The 27,896-nt window shown below is 39.9% G+C and overlaps 2 protein-coding genes across 2 annotated transcripts in view; one reads left to right on the top strand and one right to left on the bottom strand.

Annotated features, from left to right (window-relative positions):
• itga4 (integrin alpha 4) lies at positions 1 to 26,893 on the top strand. Its single transcript, XM_051403137.1, is given in 30 exon segments — positions 1 to 390; positions 1,607 to 1,807; positions 2,294 to 2,412; positions 3,441 to 3,541; positions 4,931 to 5,063; positions 5,710 to 5,777; positions 6,119 to 6,251; positions 9,420 to 9,505; positions 9,791 to 9,853; positions 9,942 to 10,082; positions 10,518 to 10,626; positions 11,928 to 12,022; positions 12,419 to 12,509; positions 12,619 to 12,664; positions 12,974 to 13,128; positions 13,701 to 13,855; positions 13,955 to 14,107; positions 14,994 to 15,070; positions 16,323 to 16,428; positions 16,430 to 16,465; positions 16,719 to 16,811; positions 17,263 to 17,339; positions 17,757 to 17,846; positions 19,046 to 19,133; positions 20,241 to 20,348; positions 21,174 to 21,299; positions 22,894 to 23,019; positions 23,186 to 23,281; positions 23,490 to 23,609; positions 24,089 to 26,893. Coding segments are annotated over 29 exon segments (3,084 nt in total). The 5' UTR covers positions 1 to 390; positions 1,607 to 1,619; the 3' UTR covers positions 24,194 to 26,893.
• cerkl (ceramide kinase-like) overlaps positions 26,767 to 27,896 on the bottom strand; it is a 32,859-nt gene continuing 31,729 nt past the window's right edge. The window contains exon 14 of the mRNA XM_051403153.1: positions 26,767 to 27,758. Within this exon, the coding sequence (XP_051259113.1) occupies positions 27,680 to 27,758 (79 nt within the window). The 3' untranslated portion in view covers positions 26,767 to 27,679. The remainder of the gene's footprint in view (positions 27,759 to 27,896) is intronic.

Here is a 27,896-nt window from a genome sequence, read left to right on the forward strand (position 1 = left end):
AAACACACTCACACACTGACACACAAGCGCGCGCAGAGGGAGGGAGGGTACTCCGCGCGCTCGGCTCTGTTTCATTGACTTTATCTGAAAGTCAGATGAACTTTAGTTTTTTGCTGTTTATTTTCTTCCGTTTTCTTTCACTCAGTTTCAGCTCAGCTCTCTGCCTGTCACAGGATAACGGGACCTCGTGCGCTGCCTCGAGCGGACACACAGCAACCGGTCCACGCACGAGGCGGTTAACGGACAGGGGAGCAACAGGAGGTTTCACGCGCGAGTCACACCGGGAACAAGAGGGATTTAACGGAGACTTTAGGAGCGGCTCTTTGATTACACAGCTGCCCGGTACCGACTGGACCCACTCTCTGACCCGGGATATCTGCAGTCTGAGCGGTACAGTAAACTCCCGTTAGAGCCGAAACGATGACCGGTAGTCGGTTAATAAATTAGTGACAGACAATTAATGACTTGAGCTGATGAAGAAACGTTTTCAGTCACTAAACAAACATTTTCCGGTTCTTCAATGCGACAATGTCCTGTCTTCAGATGTCTTTGGGATTCACTGTTCATCAGATTGAGTTAGGTGTTCACTGATTGATCCAAATGAATCATTAATAAACTGATGATAAAGAGTTAGTTAGCCCTGCTTCCGTCCGTGGGTGAAAACCCATTTACTGCAGTACAACAACCACAATGTAATAATACTGGATTTAAAGTAAACGTCCCTTTATCAAACTTTTTGTAATTAAAAGTGTTGTAAAGAAGAGTTGAGTCTACAGGGCCGGACCAAGAGGTTTGGGGGCCCTGGACAAAATGTGCTCTCCAACTGAATCAGTCTGACATCATGTTAAAGTTTGAGATATTAATATCAACTGTTGGTGGGAAAATGGATACCACTGTACTGTCTTCCACTGTAACCACTTATCTTTGCTTACCATCAGGCGCTTGGTAGCCACAGGTGTTACTTTCACAGAAACATGAAAAACTGTAGAGAATGAGTTCCCCTTACATAAAAAAAAAAAAAAATTGAACTGCCGGCTGGTGGTGTTGTTGTAAAAGTGGGAAAGAGTGTGTAATTACTATGAATGGGACTGAAACGTGTAATACGGAAGAGGATTCACGCCACAAATTTGAGCTCTCACTTAATACAGGAGTTAATGTGGTTAGAGGTCGGATGTGTGACGAAACAGCATTGTAATGTAGAACTGTAGTGCTGCCTACAGATCTTGTTCTCCATGTGTAAAAACATGTTTGTTTGTTTTAGACTTATTCAGTGAACAATTGTGATGTAAAATGGCTCCAAAAATGGTTTAAACGTTTGCTACCTTTGAACAGAGCCAGGCTAGCCATTTCCCCTGCTCCCAGTCTTTATGCTTTGCTAATCTAACCATCTGCTGGTTTTAGTGGTATAAGTCTTCTCATCTAACTCTCTGCAACAATATTAGTGTATTTCCCAAAATGGCAAACCACTCCATTAAGTAGCTAGAACTATCTGTGGAGTTAAATATTCAAATATATCTGTTTATGCTGTAAAACAGGTATATCGTAGTTAAATGTCTGATCTCGTATGTATTGATCGTTATTGATTTGTGTCTCTGGTGTCCTGCAGGTTTTCCTCCATCATGCGTCCCGCGGTGGGCAGCGTGTGTGGGCGCTGCAGCCTGATCCTGGTCCTGGTTCAGGTCCTGGTCTCGGTCCATCCTGCGGCCGGATACAATCTGGATCAGGACCACAGTCTGGAGTTCCATGGCCCCGCCTCCTCCATGTTTGGATACTCAGTCCTGTTGCATCGTCATGGAGATCACAGCTGGTATGGATCTATACTGTTCTGATATTGATCTGTTTATGATCTAAACATTAAAAAAAAACATTTTTATTAATATTCTGTTGATGAACTATTAATATTTTATTGATATGCTGATGACATGCTGTTGATCCACTATTGATTTACCTATTTTGACCTACTATTGATTGATCCCCTGTTCTTCTGCTATTGATCCTCTGTTGATCTTATAGTAAACGTTGACATTTAAATGGTAGAAATAAATGACTTCTGTCCTTATGGAGCTGCAGAGATCAGTACATTTAGATTAATTTAGTTATCATGGTGATGCTCTATTAGCTGCTATCTTCACAGTAGAAGTGTGTGTGTGTGTGTGTGTGTGTGTGTGCATGCTAATTAGCCAGTTCTTGTCAATGAGAGGAGCTCTTTGATACTTCACACACAGATGCCATTCAGACACTGAACAGACACAAAGACAGATCCTGTCTAACTGTCTCTCTCTCTCTCTCTCAGGTTGGTGGTTGGAGCCCCAGTAGCAAACTCATCCTCCAATCCGTCGGTTCGATCTCCAGGAGCTGTTTACCGCTGCGACATCTCTTCTGAGCAACGCCACTGCCACGACATGCATTCTGGTGTGTTTCTGCCTGTCTGTCTATTATGTGTTGTTCTTTTCTAGTGAACAATGTTCTTCACACCAAATGTGCAAGGTCACATAGGTTGTGCAAAATAATGTATAGTATTTATGTAAGACATTGCCTAATCCTGTGATATTATATATGTTCTTTTTAAGTAGGAGGGGTGAATAGCTAGCCTGACTCTGTCAAAATATTTAAAAAAGCTGCCTAGTCCCGCACATAAGCCTGGTAAAAAACACAAGTTTACACGGATTAAACAAAGGATATATAATTACTTAATTATTAAGGTCTAGAGGTGTTGGTACATGGTGTCTTGGTAGTTGTGTATACTGTGGCTTCTTTTTTATTTTAAGTCGTAGTAAGATTGAAGTATTGTTGCATAACTTGGGGAATTCAGACATTCACAAAATTTACTTTTCTTCTGCTTTTCTCCACGGCGTCCTCTGTGGCCTCAAACACACTGAATTTCAAGGAAGTTGGTGTATTTGAAGTCAAATTTCTAAAAACTGTGATGGAAAATCAGGGTATTGTGCACCAACATGGCTCCATTGAAAGTAATGGCCTTTTTTTGTGCAGTGCCAAACTGACTGATATCAGCATGTTGTGTTGTAGAAACACAGCGTCCTTCACACCAGATACACTGGATTGCTGCTGCAGAAGCTCTTAGTTTGTAATTCTACCTTTTACCTCACAGTTGTGGAGATAAGGGATAAAAGGACTTTATGACTGGATTATCATTTATTACTCTGACTGGTCTTCTTGGATTGTACAGTATAAATCAACACGTCCACACCATAAACCTCATGGTTTTTTAGACGCAGTGCTGTTGACTGAACATGAATAAACGCAGTCATTGTTCCGACATGTTGGCATTTTTGTATCCTGGCCACTAAAGTCTTGCTTGTGAAGGGGACTCAGCTGTCTACCTACACTGGTCAGCTGTGGCCTTTAACAGTAAAATACCACTGGATTACCTTTGAAGGCAGGATGTGTGAAATGGGTTTAATTTGTGTGTATGGGTGCAGATGTGCAGGCCTGTGGGAAGACGTGTGAAGCAGAGAGTGATCACCAGTGGCTGGGAGTCAGTCTGTCCAGACAACCTGGAGACAACGGAGGACACATCCTGGTAACACACACTTTCTGTTTCTCACACACACATGCACCTCCACTGAAATGTAACACAGCACATCAGGGTGACACAGATGAGCTGTGATTGTGTGTCTTCCTCCATGTTTATGACGACGGCTGATTGTCGAGAAGAATGCCCAATGATCTGCTGTTTCTCAGTAAACTTCCAAATGTACATCAGAATTTTAACATACAGAGACAGACTAATACTCATCTTTCATCTTTGTTAAGGAAGCCGTATATGTATCTTTGGTGCTTGATTTGACTTGTGTGCTTATTTGGTCAAAATTGTAATTATAAGAAGAAATTGAAGTTTTCAGGTGATGTGAATCTTTGGCTCAGACTGTTATATTTGTCCTCAAAAAAGAACAAATTGGCTAAAATGTCAGGGGACACTGCTTTGTTAAGGTACAAAGAAGTAATTACCTGTGTTAGCCTTTCAATCTCAACACAGCTAAAAAAATTAATATATGTTTGTATTTTAGACTGTTTCTTTGTGTGTAAAGGAACAGTATTGGAAGTATTTTTAATTGAATTGAAATTAAATAATCAGGATAACCACAACAAAGAGTGTGTGAGAGCTGACAGGAGCAGTTGTTGAAATAACATGAATGAAAAGAAAAGCCTAGTGGGAAACTAATGCTAGCAAGCTATTCTAACTAATGTCAGACACTGTGAAGGAAAATGTTCACTCAGAAGATTGAGACTTATACAAATGTGTCCAAAAATGCTTTTATTCTCTTCTTAAAAATGAAATATTATGCACAGCAGCTGTAGTACCACTATAGTTAAGATTTCCTTACACAAAAATGAGGAGAATTCTTAGCAAAAGTGAATTAATTTAATTTCAGTTTAACTTTAAAAAAGCCAAAGAGAAACATTCAACAGCAGTAAGTTTGTAAATCCATCAGCGATGAAACCTTTCAAAGAGCTGAGAACACCGTTCTCCTCTCATATTCCAACTCATCGTTGCTCTCCAGCAGTGACGCAGCTTATCTGTAGCTCCAATCATGCCAGTCCTGTCATGTGTGACTAAAGCCTTTATAGAAGATTTATGTAACAGAGAGCTATGTTTGAAAACATAGAGCATTTTGTCAGCACATAGAGGAAGCCTTCAATGTCTGAAAGAGGCTTTATATTTAGTGATTGAGCAAAACTAACTAAAACTATCTCCTCACTATGATTGTCTCTATTACACACAGTGAGTTAAAGATTGTCAACAGCAACACTTACAGGGCTGATAATCTTACACACACACTCACACACACTCAAGTTTCTGTCACAGTGACATGGGTCATGGGAATAACAGCACCCTGCTGCTAACTTGTGCTATTGTCAGTAATGAGTTCATGTCATATGACATGTTGCTGTGTGTGTGTGTGTTCAGGCGTGTGCTCACCGCTGGAAGAACGTCTACTACTCAAAGAAAGACAGCCAGAACCATAAGCTGCCCAATGGAGTCTGTTATCGCTACGACAACAACCTGAGTCACGCCCAACCCATCATCCCCTGTTACAGAGGTACACACACACACACACACACACACACACATACACACACACACACACACACACACACACACACACACACACACACACACACACTCACACACTCACACACACATAAACACACACACATTGTGTAAGTATTGAGTCCGTTTTTTGTTGTTTCAGTACTGCACATTATGTCTGAAAGGAAACCCTATTAAGTGCGTCAATTATGGGCGCAACTTTCTGTTATGTAGCAGAAACTCTCTTGGAGTGCAATGAATAACCAGAGGAAGCAGCAATAATTTATGCAACTTACCATGGGTCTACGGATAAAAATAAATAGAAACCTGAATATTTCATCACCTTTTATGATATCTTAACTTACAAAGAGTTGCTTATTTACAGATACAGAAGTTACAGAGCAACATTATCATTCATTTAGAGTTTGGTGTTTGGTACAAATGTAAATCAAATATTCACTCTCTGTTAGCTCTGAATTTGGTCTCTACCATCTCCTGTCATTTTGGATTATGTCTACGCCTCACTTTGTGTGTGTGTAGAGTGTGTGAAAGCTGCAGCTGTTTGGCTGCAAGAGAAAAAACATTTAAGTTTTATCTTCTCTTTTGTTTGTTTACCTTCACCTCCCAACATGTCTGTCTGTCTCCGTCTTTTGCAGACCACCAGAGGAAGTTCGGTGAGGATTATGGGTCATGTCAGGCTGGTATTTCCAACTTCCTGACAGAGGTCAGTAACATACAGGCAACAAGGTTATTTTAAATCCTGTTTCTCTTTACTGTTTCCACCAGCAGACTGAATGTGATCCATCACTGCTGTCTTATGTTTAACTTCAGAAGTGCTGGGGGTTTTTCAATTCTGGATCCCATGGACGCCATCTGCTCTTTTCTTGTCCCTCCTCATGCTCTTCTGTTTAAATTCAAATTTTAAAGCAAGAAACGTTAGAGAAATAAGGATTTTTTGATGCTTAGAGATATGTCACTTGTATGATATGTATGGTACATATGAAAGAGGTTTAATAGAGTAGGACACATTATATCACAGAGACCTGAAATCTCCCTGTCTCTCAGGATCTGATCATCATGGGGGCTCCAGGGACATATTACTGGACGGGTTCAGTTCTGGTTTTTAACACGTCCAGTGGAGGGATGTCAGTGTACCTGGATGATGACGCTGGCGTCGTCAGCTACGGAAGCTACCTGGGTAGGTGATACACCGTCTGCTGTACGAGTACTACTAATATAATACAGCTAAAACTACCATTGTACAACTGGGTTATCCCTGGTCCCTGGTTGGTCTGCTTTAGCCGTGCCATGCTAGGCGACGCCGTAAGTTTACAGTTCCTACTGATGCAAACCATTTCCTTTTGCAGACAATACAGAACATCAATCCACGCACAATGAAAATGTATTGTTTCAGCAATAGTAGTAAACATTAGTTGGTTGTAGTTTTACCCCCAAAATGTACTTAATATTAATGTTTAAATAGTTTTAGAATCTTGTACCAAAAAAATGTCAAGACAGAAGAAACCTGTAAGTTCATTCCAGTTACACAGATCAACTCTAAAACCTTATCTACACAGGATGCAGTTTTCAGTCATCCGTCTCACATCCGAGTGATTAAGCAGATTTGTTTCATTCAATTCACAGATGTGATCAGAAGCATATTTTTAGTCTTTATGTCTGTTATCTTCAGACTCATGCATGTACCTACAGAGATTGTGTTTTTGATCTCTGAGTCCACAGCAGTCCTGTAGCTAAATGCTTCCTGTGTGCTGACGGAGGACTCTGGCTGCTAAGCTGCTGATGTGCCTCTTCACAGCTATCACAATGGCCCGGTGTGGCTTGTTATAAAGTAGTATACCAGGAATGCTTGATACGTGATATTTGGCACCTTGTGTGCGAGAGGAGAACAGCAATGAGTGGAAAAGATAAATAATGTCACAGAGAGAACTGATAGATTTTGAAACATATTTTGCTATTGGAACCTTTATGAATGACTACTGATAATGAATGCATGAGCACAAGGGACCCGCCCCAACTAATTTTTTGAAGGATAGGTTCAAATACTGATAAAACTTTAAGTTGGGACTGTTGTTTATTTGCCCACATGCGTCAGCCATGCAGTAATGTTTTTGTGAAAAGTGCATATAATTGAGAGCAATGAGGAGAATGCAACCAAAACATTTTCTGCTTTTTAGCAGTGCTGTTGTTCAATAAATAGTGATCTACTCCACAAGATATGATTGTATTCTGCACTTTTGGTCAGTGGTTTGGTCAGTGTTCAAGTTTTAAATATTGCATGGAGGAATAATAAAAAAGGAAACAGCTACACTGAGCTGCCCAAATGCCTAAATGAAGATATCATCAAGATTGAGAAGAACATTAGTGATCAGTAGTACTGCAGCTTAAAGATATTTCTTACAGTGCATGTGTTTCTTTTCTCAGTTTCAGCTTAAGATCATACTTTGTGGGAAATTATGTAAGACACAGCTGCAGCTATGATGTTTCCTTTCATCTCACAATGTTGCTGTCACACTGATGTTCCTTCCTGACTCTTTTCTGAACATGTTCACATGTATAGGGTATTTACAGGTCTTAAAGTGTTTAAAACTGTTGCATGTAGTTTCCTCAAAAAAGGTGTTAGAAGACGATAGTTAGTTAGAAGGTTATAAAATGTTCTTATATCTGATGTCATGAGATGAAATACACTTGGGAATGTTGGATTGTTTTGACAGTGGATTGTGCTGCAGGACGCTGTTCAGCCCTTTTTTGTGAAGTTTTCTGTCAGATCTGTAGCAAACACTACCACTACTGCTAGCTTTATCATCTCATAATAATAAGTCTCAATATAAGCCAAAACATAGGTTAACTTAAATGAATCTCTCATTCATTTATTTATTTTCTGTCATTTATGTGTCCAGGTCCTGTTAATTTAATTAATTATATCATTAGAAATTATTGTTGTATACTGCTGTGAAGTACTGAAAAAAGTGGGATATGGTCATTCTTCTAGGTCATATCATCCTTGCTGGTTTTTCATCAGACTTTAATACTTTGGCAGGAAACAGGTAGCAAATTGCATTCTGTGTGGTATTGAAAAGATCATAAAAAAGGGTCTTAACTCGGTGAACCCTGCAGAAACTGCATGTAAAAACTCAAATACTTGCGAAGAATCAGGTTTCTTTTAATCCTAATTCAAGAAACCACCATTACATTACGTTTAAGACAGAAACATTTTGTAAGTGCACTTCAGCAAAGGGACTGTGTGCTTCTACTTAGTCACCATGAAACCTTCACCTCTCAGTATTTGTGCTAAACAGGATGCTGAAAGCAGAAAGGTGTGATGTTCTTCAGAAGAAGAGTTTTTCTTTGTTCTGACTCTACAAGAAGACATTTTCACAGTTCTCTTCTTTTCAGGAAAAGACATATATATATATATATACACAGTATATATAGTATACAGGTGTGTGTTTGTGTGTGTGTGTGTGTGTGTGTGTGTGTGTGTGTGTGTGTGTGCGCGCATGCGCGTGTGTGCAAGCACTGACTGATAAACCTAAATCAACAGACATCAGAGACGGTTTTGACAACATTTGAAAGCTGTGGTTGTGTTTTTGCAGCTTTATCTCACACCTACACACACATGTTTTTTGCATAGACCACTAAATGTCAAACCCTCACCGTACCTCTTTGGACCACATTCAATCATTAAACCCAGGGTGGGTGGCTTGTGCCCCCATCTTATTTCAAAACTGATGCCTTTTTATCCCAAATTTTTTTTTTCTTTTTTTAGCCTTTTTTATTCCTTCTTAAAGGGTTGGTTTTCTAAAGGTTACTAATTAACACATTACACCTTGTTTGTTTAATCTGTTGCGGACTGTCTGACTATTTCTTGGACATGCACAGTGACTAGTTGAGTCAAGGTGGCATACAACAGGCTGAAACATGTTCTTGCCCATTGTCCTATCAAGTGCTGAGTTGTGAACACTAGTTCCTTGTAAGTTTGGTTTTGTGGTAGCAGAATTTGAGTTGCAGATTAATCAGTCTGAACAGTAACCAAAAGGGCAATTATTTTGTGCTCAAACAAAAAGATTTAAAGGAATCCAGAACGTTATGTAATCACCGGTTTAATCTTAAACAATGAGCTGTATAAAAGCTCATATCATCGTATTTCTTTTAATGTAACATACTAAACTGAAAATAAACTAGATACTACAGCTGTCAAATAAGTGTAGTGTAATATAAAACAATATTTCCTAAGTGGAGAAGAGCTATATTTTAGTGTATGTAAGTGCAAGTACCTCTGTACTCAGTTATGTTCCATTGCTGCAATGAATCTGAATATGTGGCACTGTGTCCTGCTGCTGTTCAGGTTACTCTGTCGGAGCCGGTCACTTCATAAGTCCTGACACTGTGGAGGTTGTCGGTGGAGCTCCGCAATACAACCAGAAGGGAAAGGTACGACCCTGTGTAGCTGGTTACTTGTCTGTCTGTCTGTCTGTCTGTCTGTCTGTCTGTCTGTCTGCTCTGAAAGTCTAAATGTTTGTGTGTTTGGGTTGTAGACATTTTTGCAATTTCCAAGACAGTTAAATCTCATCCTCACTTGCTCTTGAAAGTTTTGTGAATACTTTCAGATTTGTGATAAAACTTGAGTTGTTACAGGGTTTTTGTTGATATTGTTTGTTTGGTTTTGTAGTTGTGATGATTGATCTTAGCGTGTGTGTGTGTCTTTGTGTTGTGCAGGTCTTCATCTTCACAGTAGACAACAACATGCTGCGGGTTGTCTCTGAAGTGTCTGGGAAAGAGGTAAGAAGCCACTTAGCATAGCATCCTCCATTCAAAACACTGGAATAGTTAGCACTCAGAGTGTGTGTCTTTTTGTGTGTTTGTGTAGCTGGGATCTTACTTTGGCTCCAGTGTGTGTGTGGTCGATCTGAACGCTGATGGTTTGTCAGATCTGTTGGTCGGCGCGCCCATGGCAACAGGCGTCGCCAGGGAGGAGGGAAGAGTCCATGTGTACATCAACCAGGGGCAGGTGAGCACATACATACACACACACACACACACACATCATAAGACTTGCAGTGACACATGTCGGTCAAACTGCACCTTTAAAATGCTACTGCCAGTTGAATAGTCAGCAAAATGTTTTTCCATATATTTGACACGTTTTGTTTTCTCTGTTGTTTTGCCACAACATAACAGTTAGTTTTTCCACAATTAGTTTTAATTTCTTCCATCTGTGAGCTGAGAATCTCCTCCTGGAGAATTATTGCCAGCTACTGTTTATATTAATGCACTGAAACTCTGAAACTGAAGCCGCTAAATGGAATTCAGCCATCTGTAATTTGATTATTTACACCTGTGCTTTTCCTACTGTGACATGTCAACATGTCTTCAGTGGAAAAGACCTAGTAGGAAGGGACACAGTTTGTGTTGTCTGTTTCCTCACACACTGAATCTGTCTCAGGCGAAGCTGTTGGAGGCGGAGTTTCGGCTGACTGGCAGTGACGCGTACGCCGCCCGGTTTGGAGAGACTATCGCTGACCTGGGAGACCTGGACGATGACGGTTACCCTGGTAATGACCACACCTGCATAGCCTGACCTATCAGCTTTCATTTTGGTGGAACCATTTAAAATATACACAGTGCAACTAATTTTGCTGCTGCTAATACCGTAATACCACTTCCATTACTATATTACTAATGCCAATATTACTGCGATCTTCTACTACTTCTTCTGATACTACTAATAACTACTGCTACTACAAATACTACTGATCCTTTTGATCCTACTCATACTGCTGCCACTATTACTGCAGCTGCTGCAAGTACTCCTGCTTATAGTACTGCAATACTACTTCTACTCCTTCAGATTCCACCAATAAGTACTACTACTACTACTACTACTGCAAATATATTGAACTCCACTATTGCTCGTACTATTTCTGATACTACTACTAACATTACTTTCAAAGCTTGTACTGCTATTACCTCAGTAGTAGTACCTTTAGTTGCCCACTGACTGAAGATCTGCTGCCTCACAAATTAGCCTAATACTACTATAGTACTCTGATGACTGCTACTTCACTAAACAACCAAAAACATATACTGTTTGTGTCTTTTTGGTTACTTGCCAAGGGGGCACAACCCACCCACCACCAACAACAGTAACTGCTACTTCCTGATAACAGCCACTGTAACAACTTTAACTGAACACCCTCACACGTACAGACCCCTCACCATCTATGTGTGTGTGTGTGTGTGTGTGTGTGTGTGTGTGTGTGTGTGTGTGTGTGTGTGTGTATGAGAGGGGTGGAGGGTGTTATTAAGTTCATTTAAACAGTAATGACAAACTGTTGCTGCTCTGTAATTGAACCTGCCTTCTAATCTGAAACAGCTATATAAAAGGCTGTGTGTGTGTTCCAGTAGCTCTCTCTTTTGGTTTGACTTTCAGACCACTCACATCTTCAAAGGGTTCAGGTTAAATATTAAAGACCCATGCTGCACTCATGTTTATGTACTAATCTTGAATGCTTTCATCCTGCTGAACTTTCCAGCAGGACCCCAGCCTGTATTTTAGAAACACTGAGGTCATACATCCAGGCCCCTCCCCAACACACCTTTTACCCCCATCAGAAAGTATAGACCTGTCTTCCCAGAGACTCAATTAACAATCAGACAATTGCTTAAAAATCGGCAGCAAGTTTCAACTCTCTGAAAGTTTCATAGAAAAAGCAGCATAAAGTGATGGCTGCGAGGAAGGAAGGAAACCTGTTTGTGGGTTAAAGGTTAGAGATTTGGCTGATTAGTGGATCGAGACAGCACGGGTCCTCACAAATACAGTAATATAAATTTGTGTGTGTTTGCGTGTGTGTAGATGTGGCAGTTGGTGCCCCGCAGGAGGAGGATCTAAAAGGAGCCGTCTATATTTACAATGGCAGGAAGGATGGTATCTCACCAACTCCATCTCAGGTACCAACACTGATACAGAAGACCCATGTATTAAAATAACAATATCATCGTTCATCATCGTTGTTCATGTGGGACATGGTTCTTGCCTGTGTCCACTGCTATGTTTAATTTCTACTAAACCAAGTGCCATGTTTGATGTTATTAAAGTTATTTTTACACTGAAGTTTGTACATGACAGGCAGTGAGGACAGTATGGTGCTTCTTCAAGCAATTTATAATCCTCTAACTTAATTTCCATCATGAGAAATACTCATACTAAATTGAATCAGTATTGGCTTTGTTGAGTCCCGTGATGAAATTTGAATAAACTTCTTCAGCAGAAAAAACAGTGGGGAGGAGATAGATTTGGGTATAAACTGTTCTGTGAGATCCAACATGGTGTATGTGTGTTTGCAGAGGATTACAGGATCCAGCCTGGGTCACGACCTCAGGATGTTCGGCCAGTCGCTGAACTCTGGCATCGACATTGATAATAACGGCTACCAGGGTAAACTGAACTGTCACAACAACCATTAACAAACAGACATATTGCCATGTTGTACATTTCTGTTCTCATTACATCTGCTTTAAATCAGTTTAACTCTTTGTCTCTGCAGATTTGGCGGTTGGTGCGTTCCTCTCGGACTCAGCGGTTGTTCTCAGGTAAAACTCAACACTCAACCTAGAAAGGTTCCAGCTGTATTTCTGTCTCCTTTCATAGAGGTGTACAGCTTCCTTATTTTAGCCGATTATGAAGGAGATCAAATGACAGGGAAAGCAGGACATCCCACAGTGCTATAACCTTAAGTTTGCTGAAAACAATGTTGATTGATGAAGATTTCCTAGAAGCAAATTCATGATTGTCCATAATAAAATCATCCATCTGCTGTTTTCAATACAGAAATGAAATTTGTATTTCAGTCCAGTCAGCATGCTTTAATAATTTCTCTGAATGTATCCTGTGTGCCGTAGGACCCGTCCGGTGATTCAGGTGAAGGCGTCTCTGGTCCTGCCTGAGCAGATTGACTCGAAGATGGCTCTGTGCCGAGAACACAAGACCCCAACTGTCTGCTTCAATGTAACCGTCTGCTTCAGTGTCAGGTCCAGACACTTCAGAGGAGCTATAGGTACTGTAAACCCAACTGTCGAGTATATGACACTCAAGGTGTAGTCTGCTAATTTATGAGATAGATTTTATACTCAACCTGCTGATGTTTAAAATTCCTTTATTTCTGACAGAGGTAGTCAAAAGCTTTTTATTTATCTATTGAAGTGGCAGCTGGAGACAGTTTCTGTCAGATTGTGTCAACTGTAGTTAGCTAATTAAGCTAATGATAGCTCCATAGGTTGGTTTGGCTGACTGACTTTGAGCGATAACCCTGTAAAAGGGCCTTACATATACACTTTGTGGCTATATGATTTGTACTAAAGTTCAGTATCCACACTAGCACCATGTAGAAAGATGTGTAAAAAAAAGAAGAAGCACTGTGTTGTTGTAATGCAGAGGAGAGTTAGCTGTACACGACTTTAACATGTGGAGAAATCCAAGGCTTGAAATGCCTGCTGTGCCTACGGTTGCTAAGCTACTGGACAAAAGCTGGTTGGGTAAAAGTTTTAGCAAATGGTAAATTATATTGTACATACGATTGCACTATTTACCTACTGATACTTAAGACTGTTTCTCTCTTTTCCTCTTCAGATCTTCAATATAATCTGACCTCTGACCTCCTCCATAAACCGTCCTTCCCTCATCGTTTCTATTTCCATGGTAACGGGTCATCCAATATCACAAGGGGGCGTGTGAAAGCACGACATGGCCAGCTCACTTGTACCACACACGTGGCTTACCAAAGGGTAACGCACTCACACACGTGAATAAGTTTAACATGGGCGAAATAACTTGTTAATAACTGATTGGATTATTGATGCTAACAGTGTTTGTTCCTCTTACAGAAAGATGTGAGGGACATTTTTACTGCAGTCAAGTTTGAGGTTTCCTACAGTCACAGAGAAGCAAACACCCAAAGAGGCTCTTCAAAAATCTTCCCTCCATTAAAACCCATTCTGCAGCGGAGCGCAGGACACCAGAACACTATCACCAACCAGGTAACGACCAGTGCTAGTTACCAGGTACCAGCTAATGCTAACACCAACTAGGTACAGATTAGAGCTAACAACAACTAGGTAACTAAACTACTAAATTGATTACTCATAGAAACTCTCTTAAAGCGTCTGTTACAGATCATTTCTAAACAGAAGGACAAAAATATGGTTGGAGCGATACGTAAATGCGCCTACCACTAGCACTTATCAAAAGGAGCTTATAACATTATAACGAAAAAATTAAGATCTTGCTGCTTTGCACTGCACAGGATTTTTGGGCGAGCTGCAGAGACTAGGTGTAGTTTATTATTGGCAAATATAAATGTTAAAGTACTGGCATTATTTTCTAGACATTTACTAGTTAGTTTGACTGATCATGGTCTGTTTTGATAACTAGACAGAATTACCTTTTCAAAAACTGTTTTATAGCAAACCTGGAAGCTGAATCTCAAGGCTAAGCTTACAAATGCTTCTTAGTTTGTTCTCGATGTGATCATGATTTTATTTTTATATAGATATATTCAGAAACACTTTGTAATTTGTACTTCAGTGTCCGATCTGTTTCCCCATCACCAAACTGATCTATTTTAAAGAGAAGTAAACAGCTGATCTGAACAGCTCAACCACACACACCAGCAATGACTTCGTGATCATTGAAATGTGTTTACAGCTGCACCACATCATCTGCAGCACATTAACCAACATCAGTCAGCTCATCCTGTGTCCACACCATGTCCCACTGACAGAGCAGGAAGAGTTAACATGTAGGAATTTACAGCTGGAGTTAGTGGTCAGGATCTCTAAGGCTGAGGTCAGAGGTCATGGAAGTCACAATGAGTGATTATTATTGACGTCATCAATAAACTCCCTGCCTCTGTCTCTCTGTCAGACGTGGTTTGCTCGTTCCTGTTCTCTGATGAACTGTTCGGCCAACATGCAGCTGTCAGCTGAACTAGTGCTGCCACAGTAAGAACACCCACACACACACACACACACACACACACACACACACACTCACACACACTCACACAGCAGGGAGTTATAAGTGAATCACAAGAAAGAGACTGATACAGACAGAGGTTGAAACAACAGCAGCTTTTAATTCAGCAGGATTAACACCTGTCGTATTTTATTTGTCCAGTTACAACATTCAAGTCACAGTGATAGTAGTGATGACTCCTCTTGTGTTGTGCTTTATGTACAAAATCAGCATTCAGTTCTCTACAAACAATATACAACATGGAGGCTTTTCACCTCACAGAGGAGAACACATGAGGCTAATTATACGCTAGTTCAACACTTTTTGTGTTTGGCATAAACACTGGAAGTAGGGGGAAGCAACTGGCCTGGCTCTGACTGAAGTTCTAAGATATACCTACCAAAACTACAAATTGTTGATTTTATCAACATTTCTGTTGATAACATGTTCCAGTTAGTGAGCGTTAAAGGTGCTGGTAGGGGATTTTCTAAGCTACAAAACTATAAACAGAGTCTGGCTAGCAGTTTCCCCTTGTTTTTAGTCTAAGCTAACCATCTCCTGGCAGCAGCTGGTTATGAAAACAGTCTCAATTTAATATTGATACCTCCATATGACCTACTTAAGCACACCAGACCATCGGCAAGCAGATGTTTCTATATAGTTATTCTTAATGCCTGCTAGATGGTTGGATTTGGTCAGATTCCCCTTGGAATGAAATGAATGAAACAATGTGTGGAGACACTGCCACCTTTATCCACAGTGGCTGCCAGAATCAACAGAAATGAAAGTTAATTGTTTCTACTTTAAAGCCATTCAAATTCTCTACGAGTTGATTCCTAATCCAACAAAATGACAAAGAATTGTTGGAGCTGCAAACAGAGAAACTACAAACTATAGAAAAATAAAACAAAAATCTTGAATCTTTTCTGTGTGAAATGTTGATGTGAGTTTGCCTAGGGGACCACTCAGCTCTCCTGTCACTCTAACAGAGGTGTGTGTTTTTAGGCAACTTAGCCTGTTCTGCGCTGTGATATGGTTACAAATACTCTGCAAGCAATGTAACTTTTTTTTATAGCATTTTATTTTCAGGGAAATGTTTCTGTAGTGTTTCTCCTGCCCAGCACTAGCGTTTGTTATTGTCAGTCAGCAGCTGTATTTTTATGTTGGTTCTCACTGAAACATCAATGTTGTTCAACTGTTGTTGTTATTATTGTTTATCTTGTTATCTTTTGTCATCAGTCAGCAGCAGTACTTCGCTCTTGGCTCTGGACAGACCATCGTGTTGAAAACCTTGCTACTGAACTCTGGAGATGACGCCTTCTTGCCGCGACTGACGCTGCGTTTCCCCCAACAACATCCACTATGTTAAAGTGCTGCAGAATGTGAGTTACCATCATGTTGATGGGGCAGCTTAAGGAAATGCATGCTGTATTACCTGTGAACCGTCTTTATGAAGGCAGTATGATTCCAGCACAGGAATGGCAGATTCCAGGACATTTGATGAAAAAAATCCAATCCTAAATAGTATATAATAACAGGGTTTGACTTCAGGAAACTTATAAGGATTATAGCTTTAACAACCTATTAACTCATTGAACACAGTAATCACAACAAACTGTGTGTCTGTGTGTACAGGAGGACAACTTGGTCAGTTGTGACGTCACACAGGAAGTCAACAGTGCAGTTGACTGCAGTGTCACCAGCCTCCTCCTCTCAGCCCACACCCAGGTAAGAATCAGTCAATAAACGCTGTTACTGAATGTTTTATAACGAGACTAAGGGTCAAGAGTCATGCTAGTGGCTCTGTGACTTTTTGTTCTCCAGATTTTGTCTCATCAGCAAATGATTGCTGTATTTCCTTCATCTCAGTGTTTTTACATTGTAAATGTTGTGAAAGAAACTGTTGAAATATCCCAGTTCCTCTCAGAAAAAGACAGAGCAGCAGTTTAAGGTGGAATTTCCTTCAACATGTAAAAGGGTAACATTTTATATAAACACAATTCAACAAAGATGAAAAAGTAAATGAATAAACTAGATTAGACTCTACAGGAAAGGAGAGTAGCAAGGAAAATGTAAAAATGACTAAAAATATAATCCCGATCCATCATCTAGCAGCTGTCAGTCATCAGAACTGACGTATAAGAAAAGTGAAAGCCATTTGTCCTCCTGTTTCTTGCAGTTGAATATCAGCTTCCTATTGGACGTTAGCCAGAACAGCACACCTGGTGACATCACTATTCACGTCAACACCAGCAGGTAAGGACACACCCCTCCTCTCATCTCCACTAAAGTAAAAGTATAGAAGCAGTCACAGTTCAATAAACATAAGTATCAAAAGCTAAAGCACCAATTGTGAAAAATATTTTCATACATAGTGTTACATTATTGTTGCAGTGTAACTTAAAATTTAAGCCAGAAAAATTAATTTAAGGGACATTTTAAGGAGAAATCAGGACTTAAAAAAGAATTGTTTGGTAAACAATCATGTTCATCATCATCAGTCACTACTATTAGTGTAGTTGTTGCTACTGTTGTTGCTGTGCACCTGTCTGTCTGTGTCTGTCTCTCTTTCTCATTCTCACTCACTTATTATTGAACTAAACTTCTCAAAAAAAACTAACTTGAGATGAAAAGATGAGATGCTTGTAGGTTAATTATTATATCTCTCTCCAGTGATAACTACGAGAGCGAGGAGTATCTCCATGACAACTCCATCAGTCTCCCTCTTTCTCTCAGATATGGAGTCAACGTCAACATCCACGGGTGAGTCAGCATAAACTGCTGTTATTATAATGATAATATTAATAATGTTCTTTATATAGAGAGCTTTTCAAAACCCAAATAAGAAAGTGTAAGAAAAAATACAAACATAAATAATTTATTAAAATTTTATTTTATAATGAAACACAACTAAAATAAAATAACAAAATCTGAATATGCTCTATGGTAAAAGTATGTTATGTAAGAGATTCAAAAGATGTTTGAGTTGTAGCTACAAATAAAATTCTGCTGAGTCCTGTTGTATTGTCTGTCAGTGGTCGACAGTCAATAGCAGGCGAATATTCAGCAGCCCACCAACCAGCTTAATTCAGAGTCAACAAGCTGAATACATTATTTTTAAGTATTTGAAATTAGCTAATTAATTAGTTTTTATGTTTTAAGCATTTTAACAGTATGAGATTAATCCAAAAATGGTTGGGTGCTGTCCCAGCCAACACAGACCAATTCAACACTAGCTTCCCCCTGATACCACCTAAATATAATACCAGTGAATGAAAAAAACATTTACATTTCTTTCCCTTACACAATCTCAGTCGTTGCCAGCTCCACTGGTCCAGTCCAACAGGTGGCGACAGTACGACAAAACAGGGGCTGGCAACAGCAAGACGGCGTACCAGGCCAAACTGTAGGCTGTCATCAACTTCTATATGCAGGGATGCATATTAGCATTGATTTAACGATCACAGAAACATTAAACAGAGAAGCAGAATATGACAAACAAGTCAAGACAATTTTGAAAGGAAAAATGTGAAGGAATGCCCCTTTCAGCATCAATGCTGAATTCAAATGTTTAAATCTAAATACACTTTTACAGTACAGTACAAGTTTTGTTTTGTTTTTGTTTGGATCTTTCTGCTTGATGAGAAAAGAGAGATTAATTTAAGAATAATAACCTAATTTACATAGCACAACTCGTGCATAAGATGCAACACAAAGTACTGAACATAAAAGCAAAAAATCATGACATTTATCATAAAACTAGTAGCCACTTTGAGCTATTGGAGTGTGTTTTGCTTTTCTGAATTGATTAGTAAATGTAACAGTCTTCTAAAGTTGGAGTCAAGCCTAGTGCACCAAGCAAGACAACAACATTGTTAGTGTGTAAGCAGAAGCTCTCAGTGCCTGTAACCCTATTCATGTAAATAATCTCCAGCAGCCACTGATGTCTGTCTGTCTTGCAGTTTTGTGACTCCCACCTCATTTGTGTTTGGAGATGAAGACTCAACTCCAGTTGACTGCTACCCTGAAAGATTCAACTACACATACAAGGTAAATGTCAGTATGGTTCACAGCAGCATTTAAAACTACTAAAGTTGGTGGTGAAATCCAATAATTCCAGTGGATATACAATCATGAGGGACAAAGTAAATCTGCACAACCTTCTCCAAGGCAAATTCAACTTGAACTTTGGACTTGTCATAGTAGAAAAATCACAAGTATTACTAATAATATTAACATTGGCTCTGTTCTAATCAAGCACTCCAGTAAGCTGTGACAGTGAGCCAACATGCACAATACCACGACCCTGAAACTGAAGCAGCTACATAGAATTCAGCCTTCATTCATTTCATTATTCATTTCATTCTTTACACCTGCGGCATGTCAAAATATTTATATGTAGCAAACTGTGTTAACAGTGCTGACCATAAAGGGAACTAAGAGCCAGAGAGACAAGAATGGAGGAATCTATTACGGTTTATTCACTATGTGTGACTCTCTACTTGCATTTACGTCCTTTCTGTCAGAGTATAAACTCCACACAAGACAAAGGGTCTGCAGTTCTGTAACAGCAGTCTGTGGCACAATACATCTTTTGAATTAACCATGTGAAACTACAGTTTTGCTTGCTAACTAGCTTAGCAAGCTTAGTTAGTAAGGTTTTTTTCCACCTTCAAGAACTAAAAGGATACTGGGGCGAGTAAAGGACAGAGAAAAAAAAAGGATAAAAGCTAATGTGACTGACTAACGGTAGCATGTTCCAAGCTAGCTTCAACTAATGGGAGCACAATGCTTGTGAGAAACGCAAAAACTGGCCTCACATTCTGTCTAAACACATCCTCCCATGGCGACACCGTACACCGAGTGAAAGCTCAGCAGTTCTCCTTCGCTGCTTAAAATGGCCTGACAAAGCTCTGCTTCCACTTTCAGAGCTGTCTGATGTTTTGCCAAAACCTCTGAGGCCAACTAAAATTGCTAATGCAGTCATCCTAAACTCTTCGTCTTTGCTTCTGGTGGCAGCCTGAACAGAAACCCAGCATCTATCAAAGACTTAGGCTCCATGGTTGGCCCTGTGCATAGAGGCTACAAAGTGGTGAATCCAGGAGGGAAAAGTAGAAAAAGTCTATTCTAATCTTGTTAACGTTTGTCTGTCTGCAGGTGTTAAACTCTGGTCCCAGCAGGTCATTAGATACTGTGGTTGACATTGCACTACCGAAGATCCTCACACCTTACCGACACAGACTGCTGCAGGTGGTCGACTGGCAGGTACGTCCAGTGCTAGCAACAGCAGTTAAAGCATTACTAACAGAAGTAGAAGTAACACAGTCAGTATAAAACTATTTGTAGTGTGTGGTTCCTCACAAGGTTCTGAAGATATATTTCAATTGCTTGCTGCTGTCGTTGTCAGTTAGCCTACTGGAGCCAGAGGTAGAGCTGAGCTAGCACAAGCAATCAGCAAAAACAGTGTGACAGGCTGAAACACCTGAAGCAGTTAAATAATCTACTGAGACCTGAAGCTGTTGTAGAACAAAATGTTTTGACTTTGTATTATAGAGAAGCTGGGGGTCTCATCAGGCACTTAAAAACAGTCAGATTCTTGTTTGGAGTAGAGGAACTGTACCATTAAAAGTTACTAAACCCCAAACTAACTTTAAAGAACAAGTTCAGTACCTGCTTAAAAACATTTTTTTCAATGAACTAAAGCCAAAGACAGCTGGACAGGATTTTTTTCTCAATACAATAGTTTAAAATTGGGAAAAATAAATCAATAAATCAGGAACTGTCAAACTCCATTAGACAAGAAGAATCTGTACAGAAAGGTAATGTCAACTTTCAGAATTCAGGAGTTTTAGACAGTGTTATAAACATTTTGGTCATCATTGAACCCAGCCCAGGTTTTGGGTTTTGACGGTTTCTTTGAGACACTTAAACTCTCACACTCACACTCACACTCACACTGGGTTGCTGGCTGGGTAATTATAGCAGCAGTAGTCATACTAGTAGTAGTCATCATTGTCAGAGTAAATTACAAACATCAGTGGTAGAATAGTGTGTATATAATATTAATATATGAATTCTCTCTCTCTGCAGTCATCTCACGGGGTGTGTTCGATCAGTGATACAAGTGTTTCAGTCATTGAGGACTGTGATGTTCCCCAAGCTTCCTTCATCAAACAGCTCATCTTCTTCTTCTCTTCCACCTCCACCCGCAGAATGGTACACACACACACACACACACACACACACACACACACACACACACACACACACAATTTAGCAACAACTCAAATTTGTTTTATCACTAAATTTATCTTCTAAAATTAGATTCAAGACTGTAGGCAACAATTCAAATCAAAATCCTCAATGCTCAATTCAGTATCAGGTAGTAAAACTGAGAATTTTAGTTCGCTATTTAGCAGTTTACCATCAATTCAGCAATTTCACATGAAATAGAAACACTAATAATGTTCAGTCTATATCAAGGAGTTTCATGCTTTAGTAGTGAAGTTTTAGTGTATCAACTAGCTTGCTGGTGATCAATAAAAAATAATTCTTCATCTCTACTTTTAACAAAATATGCAAAAAAAGGAACCAAAGATATTATTTTCAAAGTTGTGTCAGTCACAGCTGGGAACTGTATTCACTGGAACATAACACAGGATGTTTTATACAGCAAGAGATGCAGAAGGCACCTGTTAAATAAAAGCTGCTCATGTGATGCTATATGCTGGATAGGAAGTTGTGGTACGCGCAGCTGCACGCTGTAGCAATCGGCACTTTTGGCTAGAAGTGTGAACACACTGTGAACTGTAAACTTGGTTCACATAAGTTACGCAACTAAGTGTGAAAAACAGAAAAACAAATGAACATAAAACAAAAATGAAATAAAAAACAAAACAAACAAAAACAAATAAAACAGCCACTCATAAAAAACACCCTTATAATCTGCTAATTAAATGGTAAAACGCCTTTCTAGTCTTCCGACCACTCAAAGCGCTTTTACGCTACGTGCCACATTCACCCTTTCACACAAATTCACTCAGTGATGGCAAAGTCCATCGAACAGAAACTAATATTCATACACACTCACACACCAGCAATTTGGGGTTCAGTATCTTGCTTCGACATGTGGCACCAGGAGCCGGGGATCGAATCCACAACCTTCCGATTAAGGAACGACCCGCTCTGCCTCTGAGCCACAGCCACCCCCGTTACAGTTAATCATAGTTCTATTGTTGTACGACAGCCATTGTCATGCATCTACACTCTTAATATACAACAGGACATTTTTTCCAAACCTGGTTAGATCTCTCTTTGATATAAAGATCCACTTCATTCTCAAGGCAGTTGTCCCATATGAAAAGGTGCCTCCCTATACAAACTGAAGAGTTACACCATATGGAGGAATAGCATTGCACATTATCTGAAGATGATCTACCTTTGATAAAGCCGACCTGATCTGTATGAATTACACGTGGCAATTCCCTCTTCACTCTGAGAGCAGGCACCTTTGTCAGTATTTTACAGTGCACATCAATCAGGCTAACAGGTCTAAAACTTCCTGGGTCAGTGGGATCCTTGTCTTTCTTAAGAATCATTGTAATCACTGCATTATTAAATGTTCCTTATAATAATGCTTCTTTATGTACCAGAGTTATTTTTAAAATCTTCTTCTCTTTTTTTCGTGTATCACATGCCTGGCTAATGATTTGTGACCAAACAATTGAGATGCTTGAGCTGGAGTGAACACGCTGACCACACACTGACCTACTGTGGATGAACTTCAATCTTTTTCTGTGTGTGTGTACAGTTTTGTGGCCGTGGTGATGACCTGTGTGAGCGGTTGGTGTGCCAATTCGGTAACCTGGAGGTGGGGAAAGAGGTCATTATTCAACTGGAGATCAAACTGAACCCTGCTGTTCTACTGCAATCTCCGGTAACACACACACACACACACACACGCACACACACACACACACACACACACAGTCTTTTTTCTTCCACTTTTACATGTAACTACAGTGGTTGTGTATGTATGCGCTTGTCCTCTCTCACTTTTAAAGAAACATGAAAACTGATGTCTGTCTGCGTCTCTTTCTCAGGGTCGTCTTGGTGTCATGAGGATGGAGAGCACGGCAATGATGTCAAATCCCAGAGAAGGTCCTCACACCATCCTCATCCACAAACCTGAAGCACAGGTAAAACACCTGGACACCAGTCAAAACCAAGAGCTAACAGCACTGTAGAGCGCGTCACACTAGACCGCATCTGGAATTATATATATAGTTTAGACAATAGTAATTGAGCAACAGCTACAGCTCAAACAAGTGTACCAGCAAAGCCTTATGGGACTGTAATTGTATTCTAGATGTTACTAATAATCATATGTTGTATGTACATTTCCAGGTGGTGGTGGAAGCTCTTTTTACCCAGAAACCCTCAGCAATAGTGAAGGTCTTCATCATCGTTGTCAGTTTAGTTCTGGGTCTGATGATCCTGGCAGCTCTCATCTGGTGTCTGTGGAAGGTAAATATTAGTTTTTAACAGAAGCACCTATACTAAATAAATATATTTTATTTAATGATATTTAATGGTTGAAAAGTAAACTTGTAAGTGCTTTCTGTTGGACCCACAATGGAGACACTTTTTCTAAATTGCTGCACCTTAAATCTGTGGAATTTCTGTTCGGCCATTTCTTGTTAGTTAACAAATAAAATCAACCGACAATATTGATCAATATCAGGTGGACTTTCATGTAAAGGTGCTTTAAATCTGAGCAAATTAGATTTGCTTGTCAACAATATCATGTGTCACACTGCCATTAAACCTGTCTCACTTCTTCTGTACTGTGCTCACAACTGCAGTATATCTCAATTTAATACCTGTGGTGTACAGATAAACCACAGGTATATTTCAACATAATGGTCAGTGTATCATGATATAATGCTAAAGCGCAGTACATCACAATATAATCTACTGTCTCTGTCTCTCTGTTTGTCTCTCAGGCTGGTTTCTTTAAGAGGAACTTCCAGAAGAATAAGGAAGAGGAATTCAGGAGAGACAGCTGGGACTATGTTCCTAAACACGATAAAAGAGAGAGCACTTCCTAACCCCACCTCTGGCCACGACCTCAGACCTCTGACCATAGGATGGCGTTCACATTGTGACTGTGCAACAGTTTTAATGAGACATATGTGCTGATGGATGGATTGCTGTGTTTGACAATATGGCAACCCAATTTGTCCAAAACAGTAGAAAGCATTGCTACTGCTGTTGAACGTCATCGGCCAATGACATCAGTCCAGACTGTGTCAGATGATTTGAAGCAACACTCGTAACAAGTCAGCCCAGCCGGTTTCAGCACAGACTTGTCTTTGAGTGTGACAGATGCTAAAAAGGGAACGCCTCTTGAACTGAACACACCTGAATCTGTGCCTTTTAAACTATTTTGCCTGATGTGCCTTCACAAATACAGACAAGTTCAAAGACTTGAAAAAGACTGCAGCGATAGATGGATGGAGGATTAATAAAAAGGGAAGTGGACCCGAAACAATCAAATCTGGACCAATTTGAAGGCGTCTGGGCTTCCTGGGATGTGGCGCCACCTGTTGATGACCTTCATTCAAGAGAAAACAAACCAAAGAAAGTAACTTTCTGATGACCTTCGATCTCAGGGGATGGAAACCTGGTCTTTCATTGGTTCCTAACTCGCTGTCTGTGTACATTATCTTTCTATCTTTTTGTTTACCTGCTGACCAACACTTTATGCACTGGTGACACACACACACACACACACACACACACACAAAGGTGACTTGCTGCCTGTGTTGCACCATTTGATGCCTGTAACACACACCGGATGCTGTCCAGACCGAACAGTCAAGCAATGGCTGCTGGGATGTGCCGGTACAGTGAGTGAAGTAATAAAATTGCTTTCTTCTGTGGGCTGATGCAGACTGATGCTGACAGCAATCAGCATGGGTGTTTGAATGGATGCCGAATGTCCTTTAGCCTGTTTTCACTCTGTTTCTTTGAGTTTTGTCCCTCTAAAGGCCCACTCACATCAGCATGTACCGTTGAGTTTCACGGCAGAATTTTAATGGACACGCACAATCAGTGGATTTACTTACGGGGGTGTCGAACTTGGTGAGGTTAGACATTCAAAGCATGTCCAGTAGCAAGCAGTCTTAACATTGCCGACCTTCGGGGAACGGAGAGCTGGAGTCGAAAATGAAGGAAACTATTGTAGTTTATTAGCTGTGTTGCACCATCCACTTTTATTTCACCTCCTCTGTCAGAGTATAAGTGTTAGCATGTTTCCAGTTGGCTAGTTTGTTAGTGGTTTTCTCACCAGCTACAAATATCCACCAGCTAGCTCTGTGAGTAGTCACTGGGTGGTTTCCATTTTGATAACGTCACTCCTCCCTTCCCTCACCGTGTAAAAACCCTGAGCCAAATCAAACATGTGATCAGCAGATCTCCATGCCGGGTTGGGTGGGGCGGGGCCAGTGGGCCTGCGAGATTGAAACAGATAATCTGCTGTGGCAGCCCCTACGGCACACAAACAACACACAAATGGTGAAAACTTTGTTCATTACTGAAAGAGCAGAGTGGATGTGAGGAAGCAATAAAAACAGCTATAAATGTCCTGAATTAAATCTATAGCTCTAAATCTATAGTTTGTAAAAGACCACAAATCTACAGTACAAATCATGCAATTATATGAATATTATTATAATGCTGTTTACACAACAGCCCAGACCAATCAATAAACTGATTCATGTTAAAGGCGCATTGCTGTCCTTTAAAATATGTCCACATAGGACACACCTGTGGTTGCTCTCTCGCCCCTCGTCTCCTCCGAGATGCATTTAAGGGATTGGAACATCCTCGGTAATGGCAGAGCTCGATCCATTTCCAGGAAACGGGCTGGAGGAAACATAATTACCAGAATGGAAAACACCCACTATGTCACCAAGCTTCTGGAAACAAATACTGGGCCTTAACTCGTCTGATTTCACATTTGTTCACTGCTTTTCTATCCGTTGTCTGCCTGTGAAGTCCGCTGTGCAGCTGTTAACCACTGTGAGGAAACAGTTAAAAAGAGTGTAGCGGAAAACGAGAAACCATTTTCAAAATCAGCGCTTGTCTTTAACTATCCTCCTAGAAACAAATATCATGTGACATGCTTATTTTGCTGTTTAGATAGTGAGATGTTTTTTTATCTACTTCTTCATGTCCACAAGAATGTTCTACAATAACAATCCATTTAATTTATAGAGCGCTTTTTACTCAAAGATGCTGTACATGACAAATTAAATAAGAATCAGAAAACTGAATGCACTGTTCACTAGAACTGATCTCAGACCACCTGGTTAAGGCATAGTTTCTCGGTCAAATCTTCAGTGTCACCATATTGAACGGCTCCTAGATTTGGACTAAACTATCAGTGTGAAAGCGCAGTAAAATATGCATCTTGTTGGGTAACAGAGCCAGCAACAACACAGGGTTGAGTGATAGAAGACTACTTGAAAATTAGCATTTAAAAATATGTTTTATATAATTTAAAATATTCAAAAGCACTGTTTTACCGGTCTGTATTTTGTGAATGCAAACATTTAAAACAGCTACCACCCTCCCTTCTGTTTATGTATTTAGTACAAATGCACATCACACAGAGACATGTTTTTAATATTTTATTAAATTAGTTTGTTATTGTTTTTGTTCATGTGAAGTTGTTCTGCACTGGAGTGTCTCACTGCTTTTATCAACACGTTTCCATTAAAATGACGTATTTTCTATTTTAACAACTTTCACTTGTTTTTTTCTCATCGAGATCACAGCGTCACTCTAAAAATCTGCATTGGCTTAATAAAAAAGCTGAAAGAGCTTCTAAATAAAAACAGCCATTAAGTAAAGCTCTGTTATATTCAAATATAAAACTTTTACAGTCTTTGGACACATTGGGCTCATCCAGTTTGGTTCTGCTTGTGTTGAAAGCTGCTCTTCTCCAAACAATCATCAGTAAAAAAGAAACTTGACTACGTTTGTTCTCCTTTTCCTCACAGTGTTGGATTCAATTTACTTTTTTAAATCTCACGTATTTACTTTGAAATCGCAAACTAAATACAGATGAATCTTTGCTCTCAGCCACAGACTGGACAAGATCAAACTAAATTAAAATTGTAATAAAAATAGGCAACACAAATCATGTCATCTGAGAAGAGCTGGCGATTAAAATATAGTAAAATGTAAACATTCATCTGAATATAAAACATTCATCTTTATCGTTATACATTTATATCATAAAGCACAGGTAGTTTGGAGTTAAAGGAAGCTTACAAGCTACCTTATAGGTTATTAAAGCTGCAGTAATCAATCACACGGCCAAAACATTTATCAATTCATGTAGCTTTAACGTACATCATAAACAGGAAGCTGCAAAGCTCGGCCGCTACTTTTACGTGTTTTTGCTACTTAATATGAAACATCTACATTATTTCATGACCTAGAGAGGGCACTGTTGAGTCATTGTGGTTACTATGGCAACGTGTCTTGGTCCCAACACACAGACGCAGCAGCGCCCTCCGCTGGACTCAGAGGCAGTTGCAGGAGACGGTCGACTCAGCCTCGTCCACCTCCTCCCCGTACAGAGTGATGAGCTGCGGGTGGACCCTGAATGCACCACGCACACACACACACACACACACACACACACACACACACACACACACAGTCAAATGTATGTTTAGGGCCCAGAGTAGGTGCCATGTTTACAGGTGAAGTGTTTGGCCTAGTTTTGTCTGTCTGATG

Source organism: Dicentrarchus labrax, unplaced genomic scaffold (assembly GCF_905237075.1).
Source record: "Dicentrarchus labrax unplaced genomic scaffold, dlabrax2021, whole genome shotgun sequence".
Classification (NCBI taxonomy): Eukaryota; Metazoa; Chordata; class Actinopteri; family Moronidae; genus Dicentrarchus; species Dicentrarchus labrax.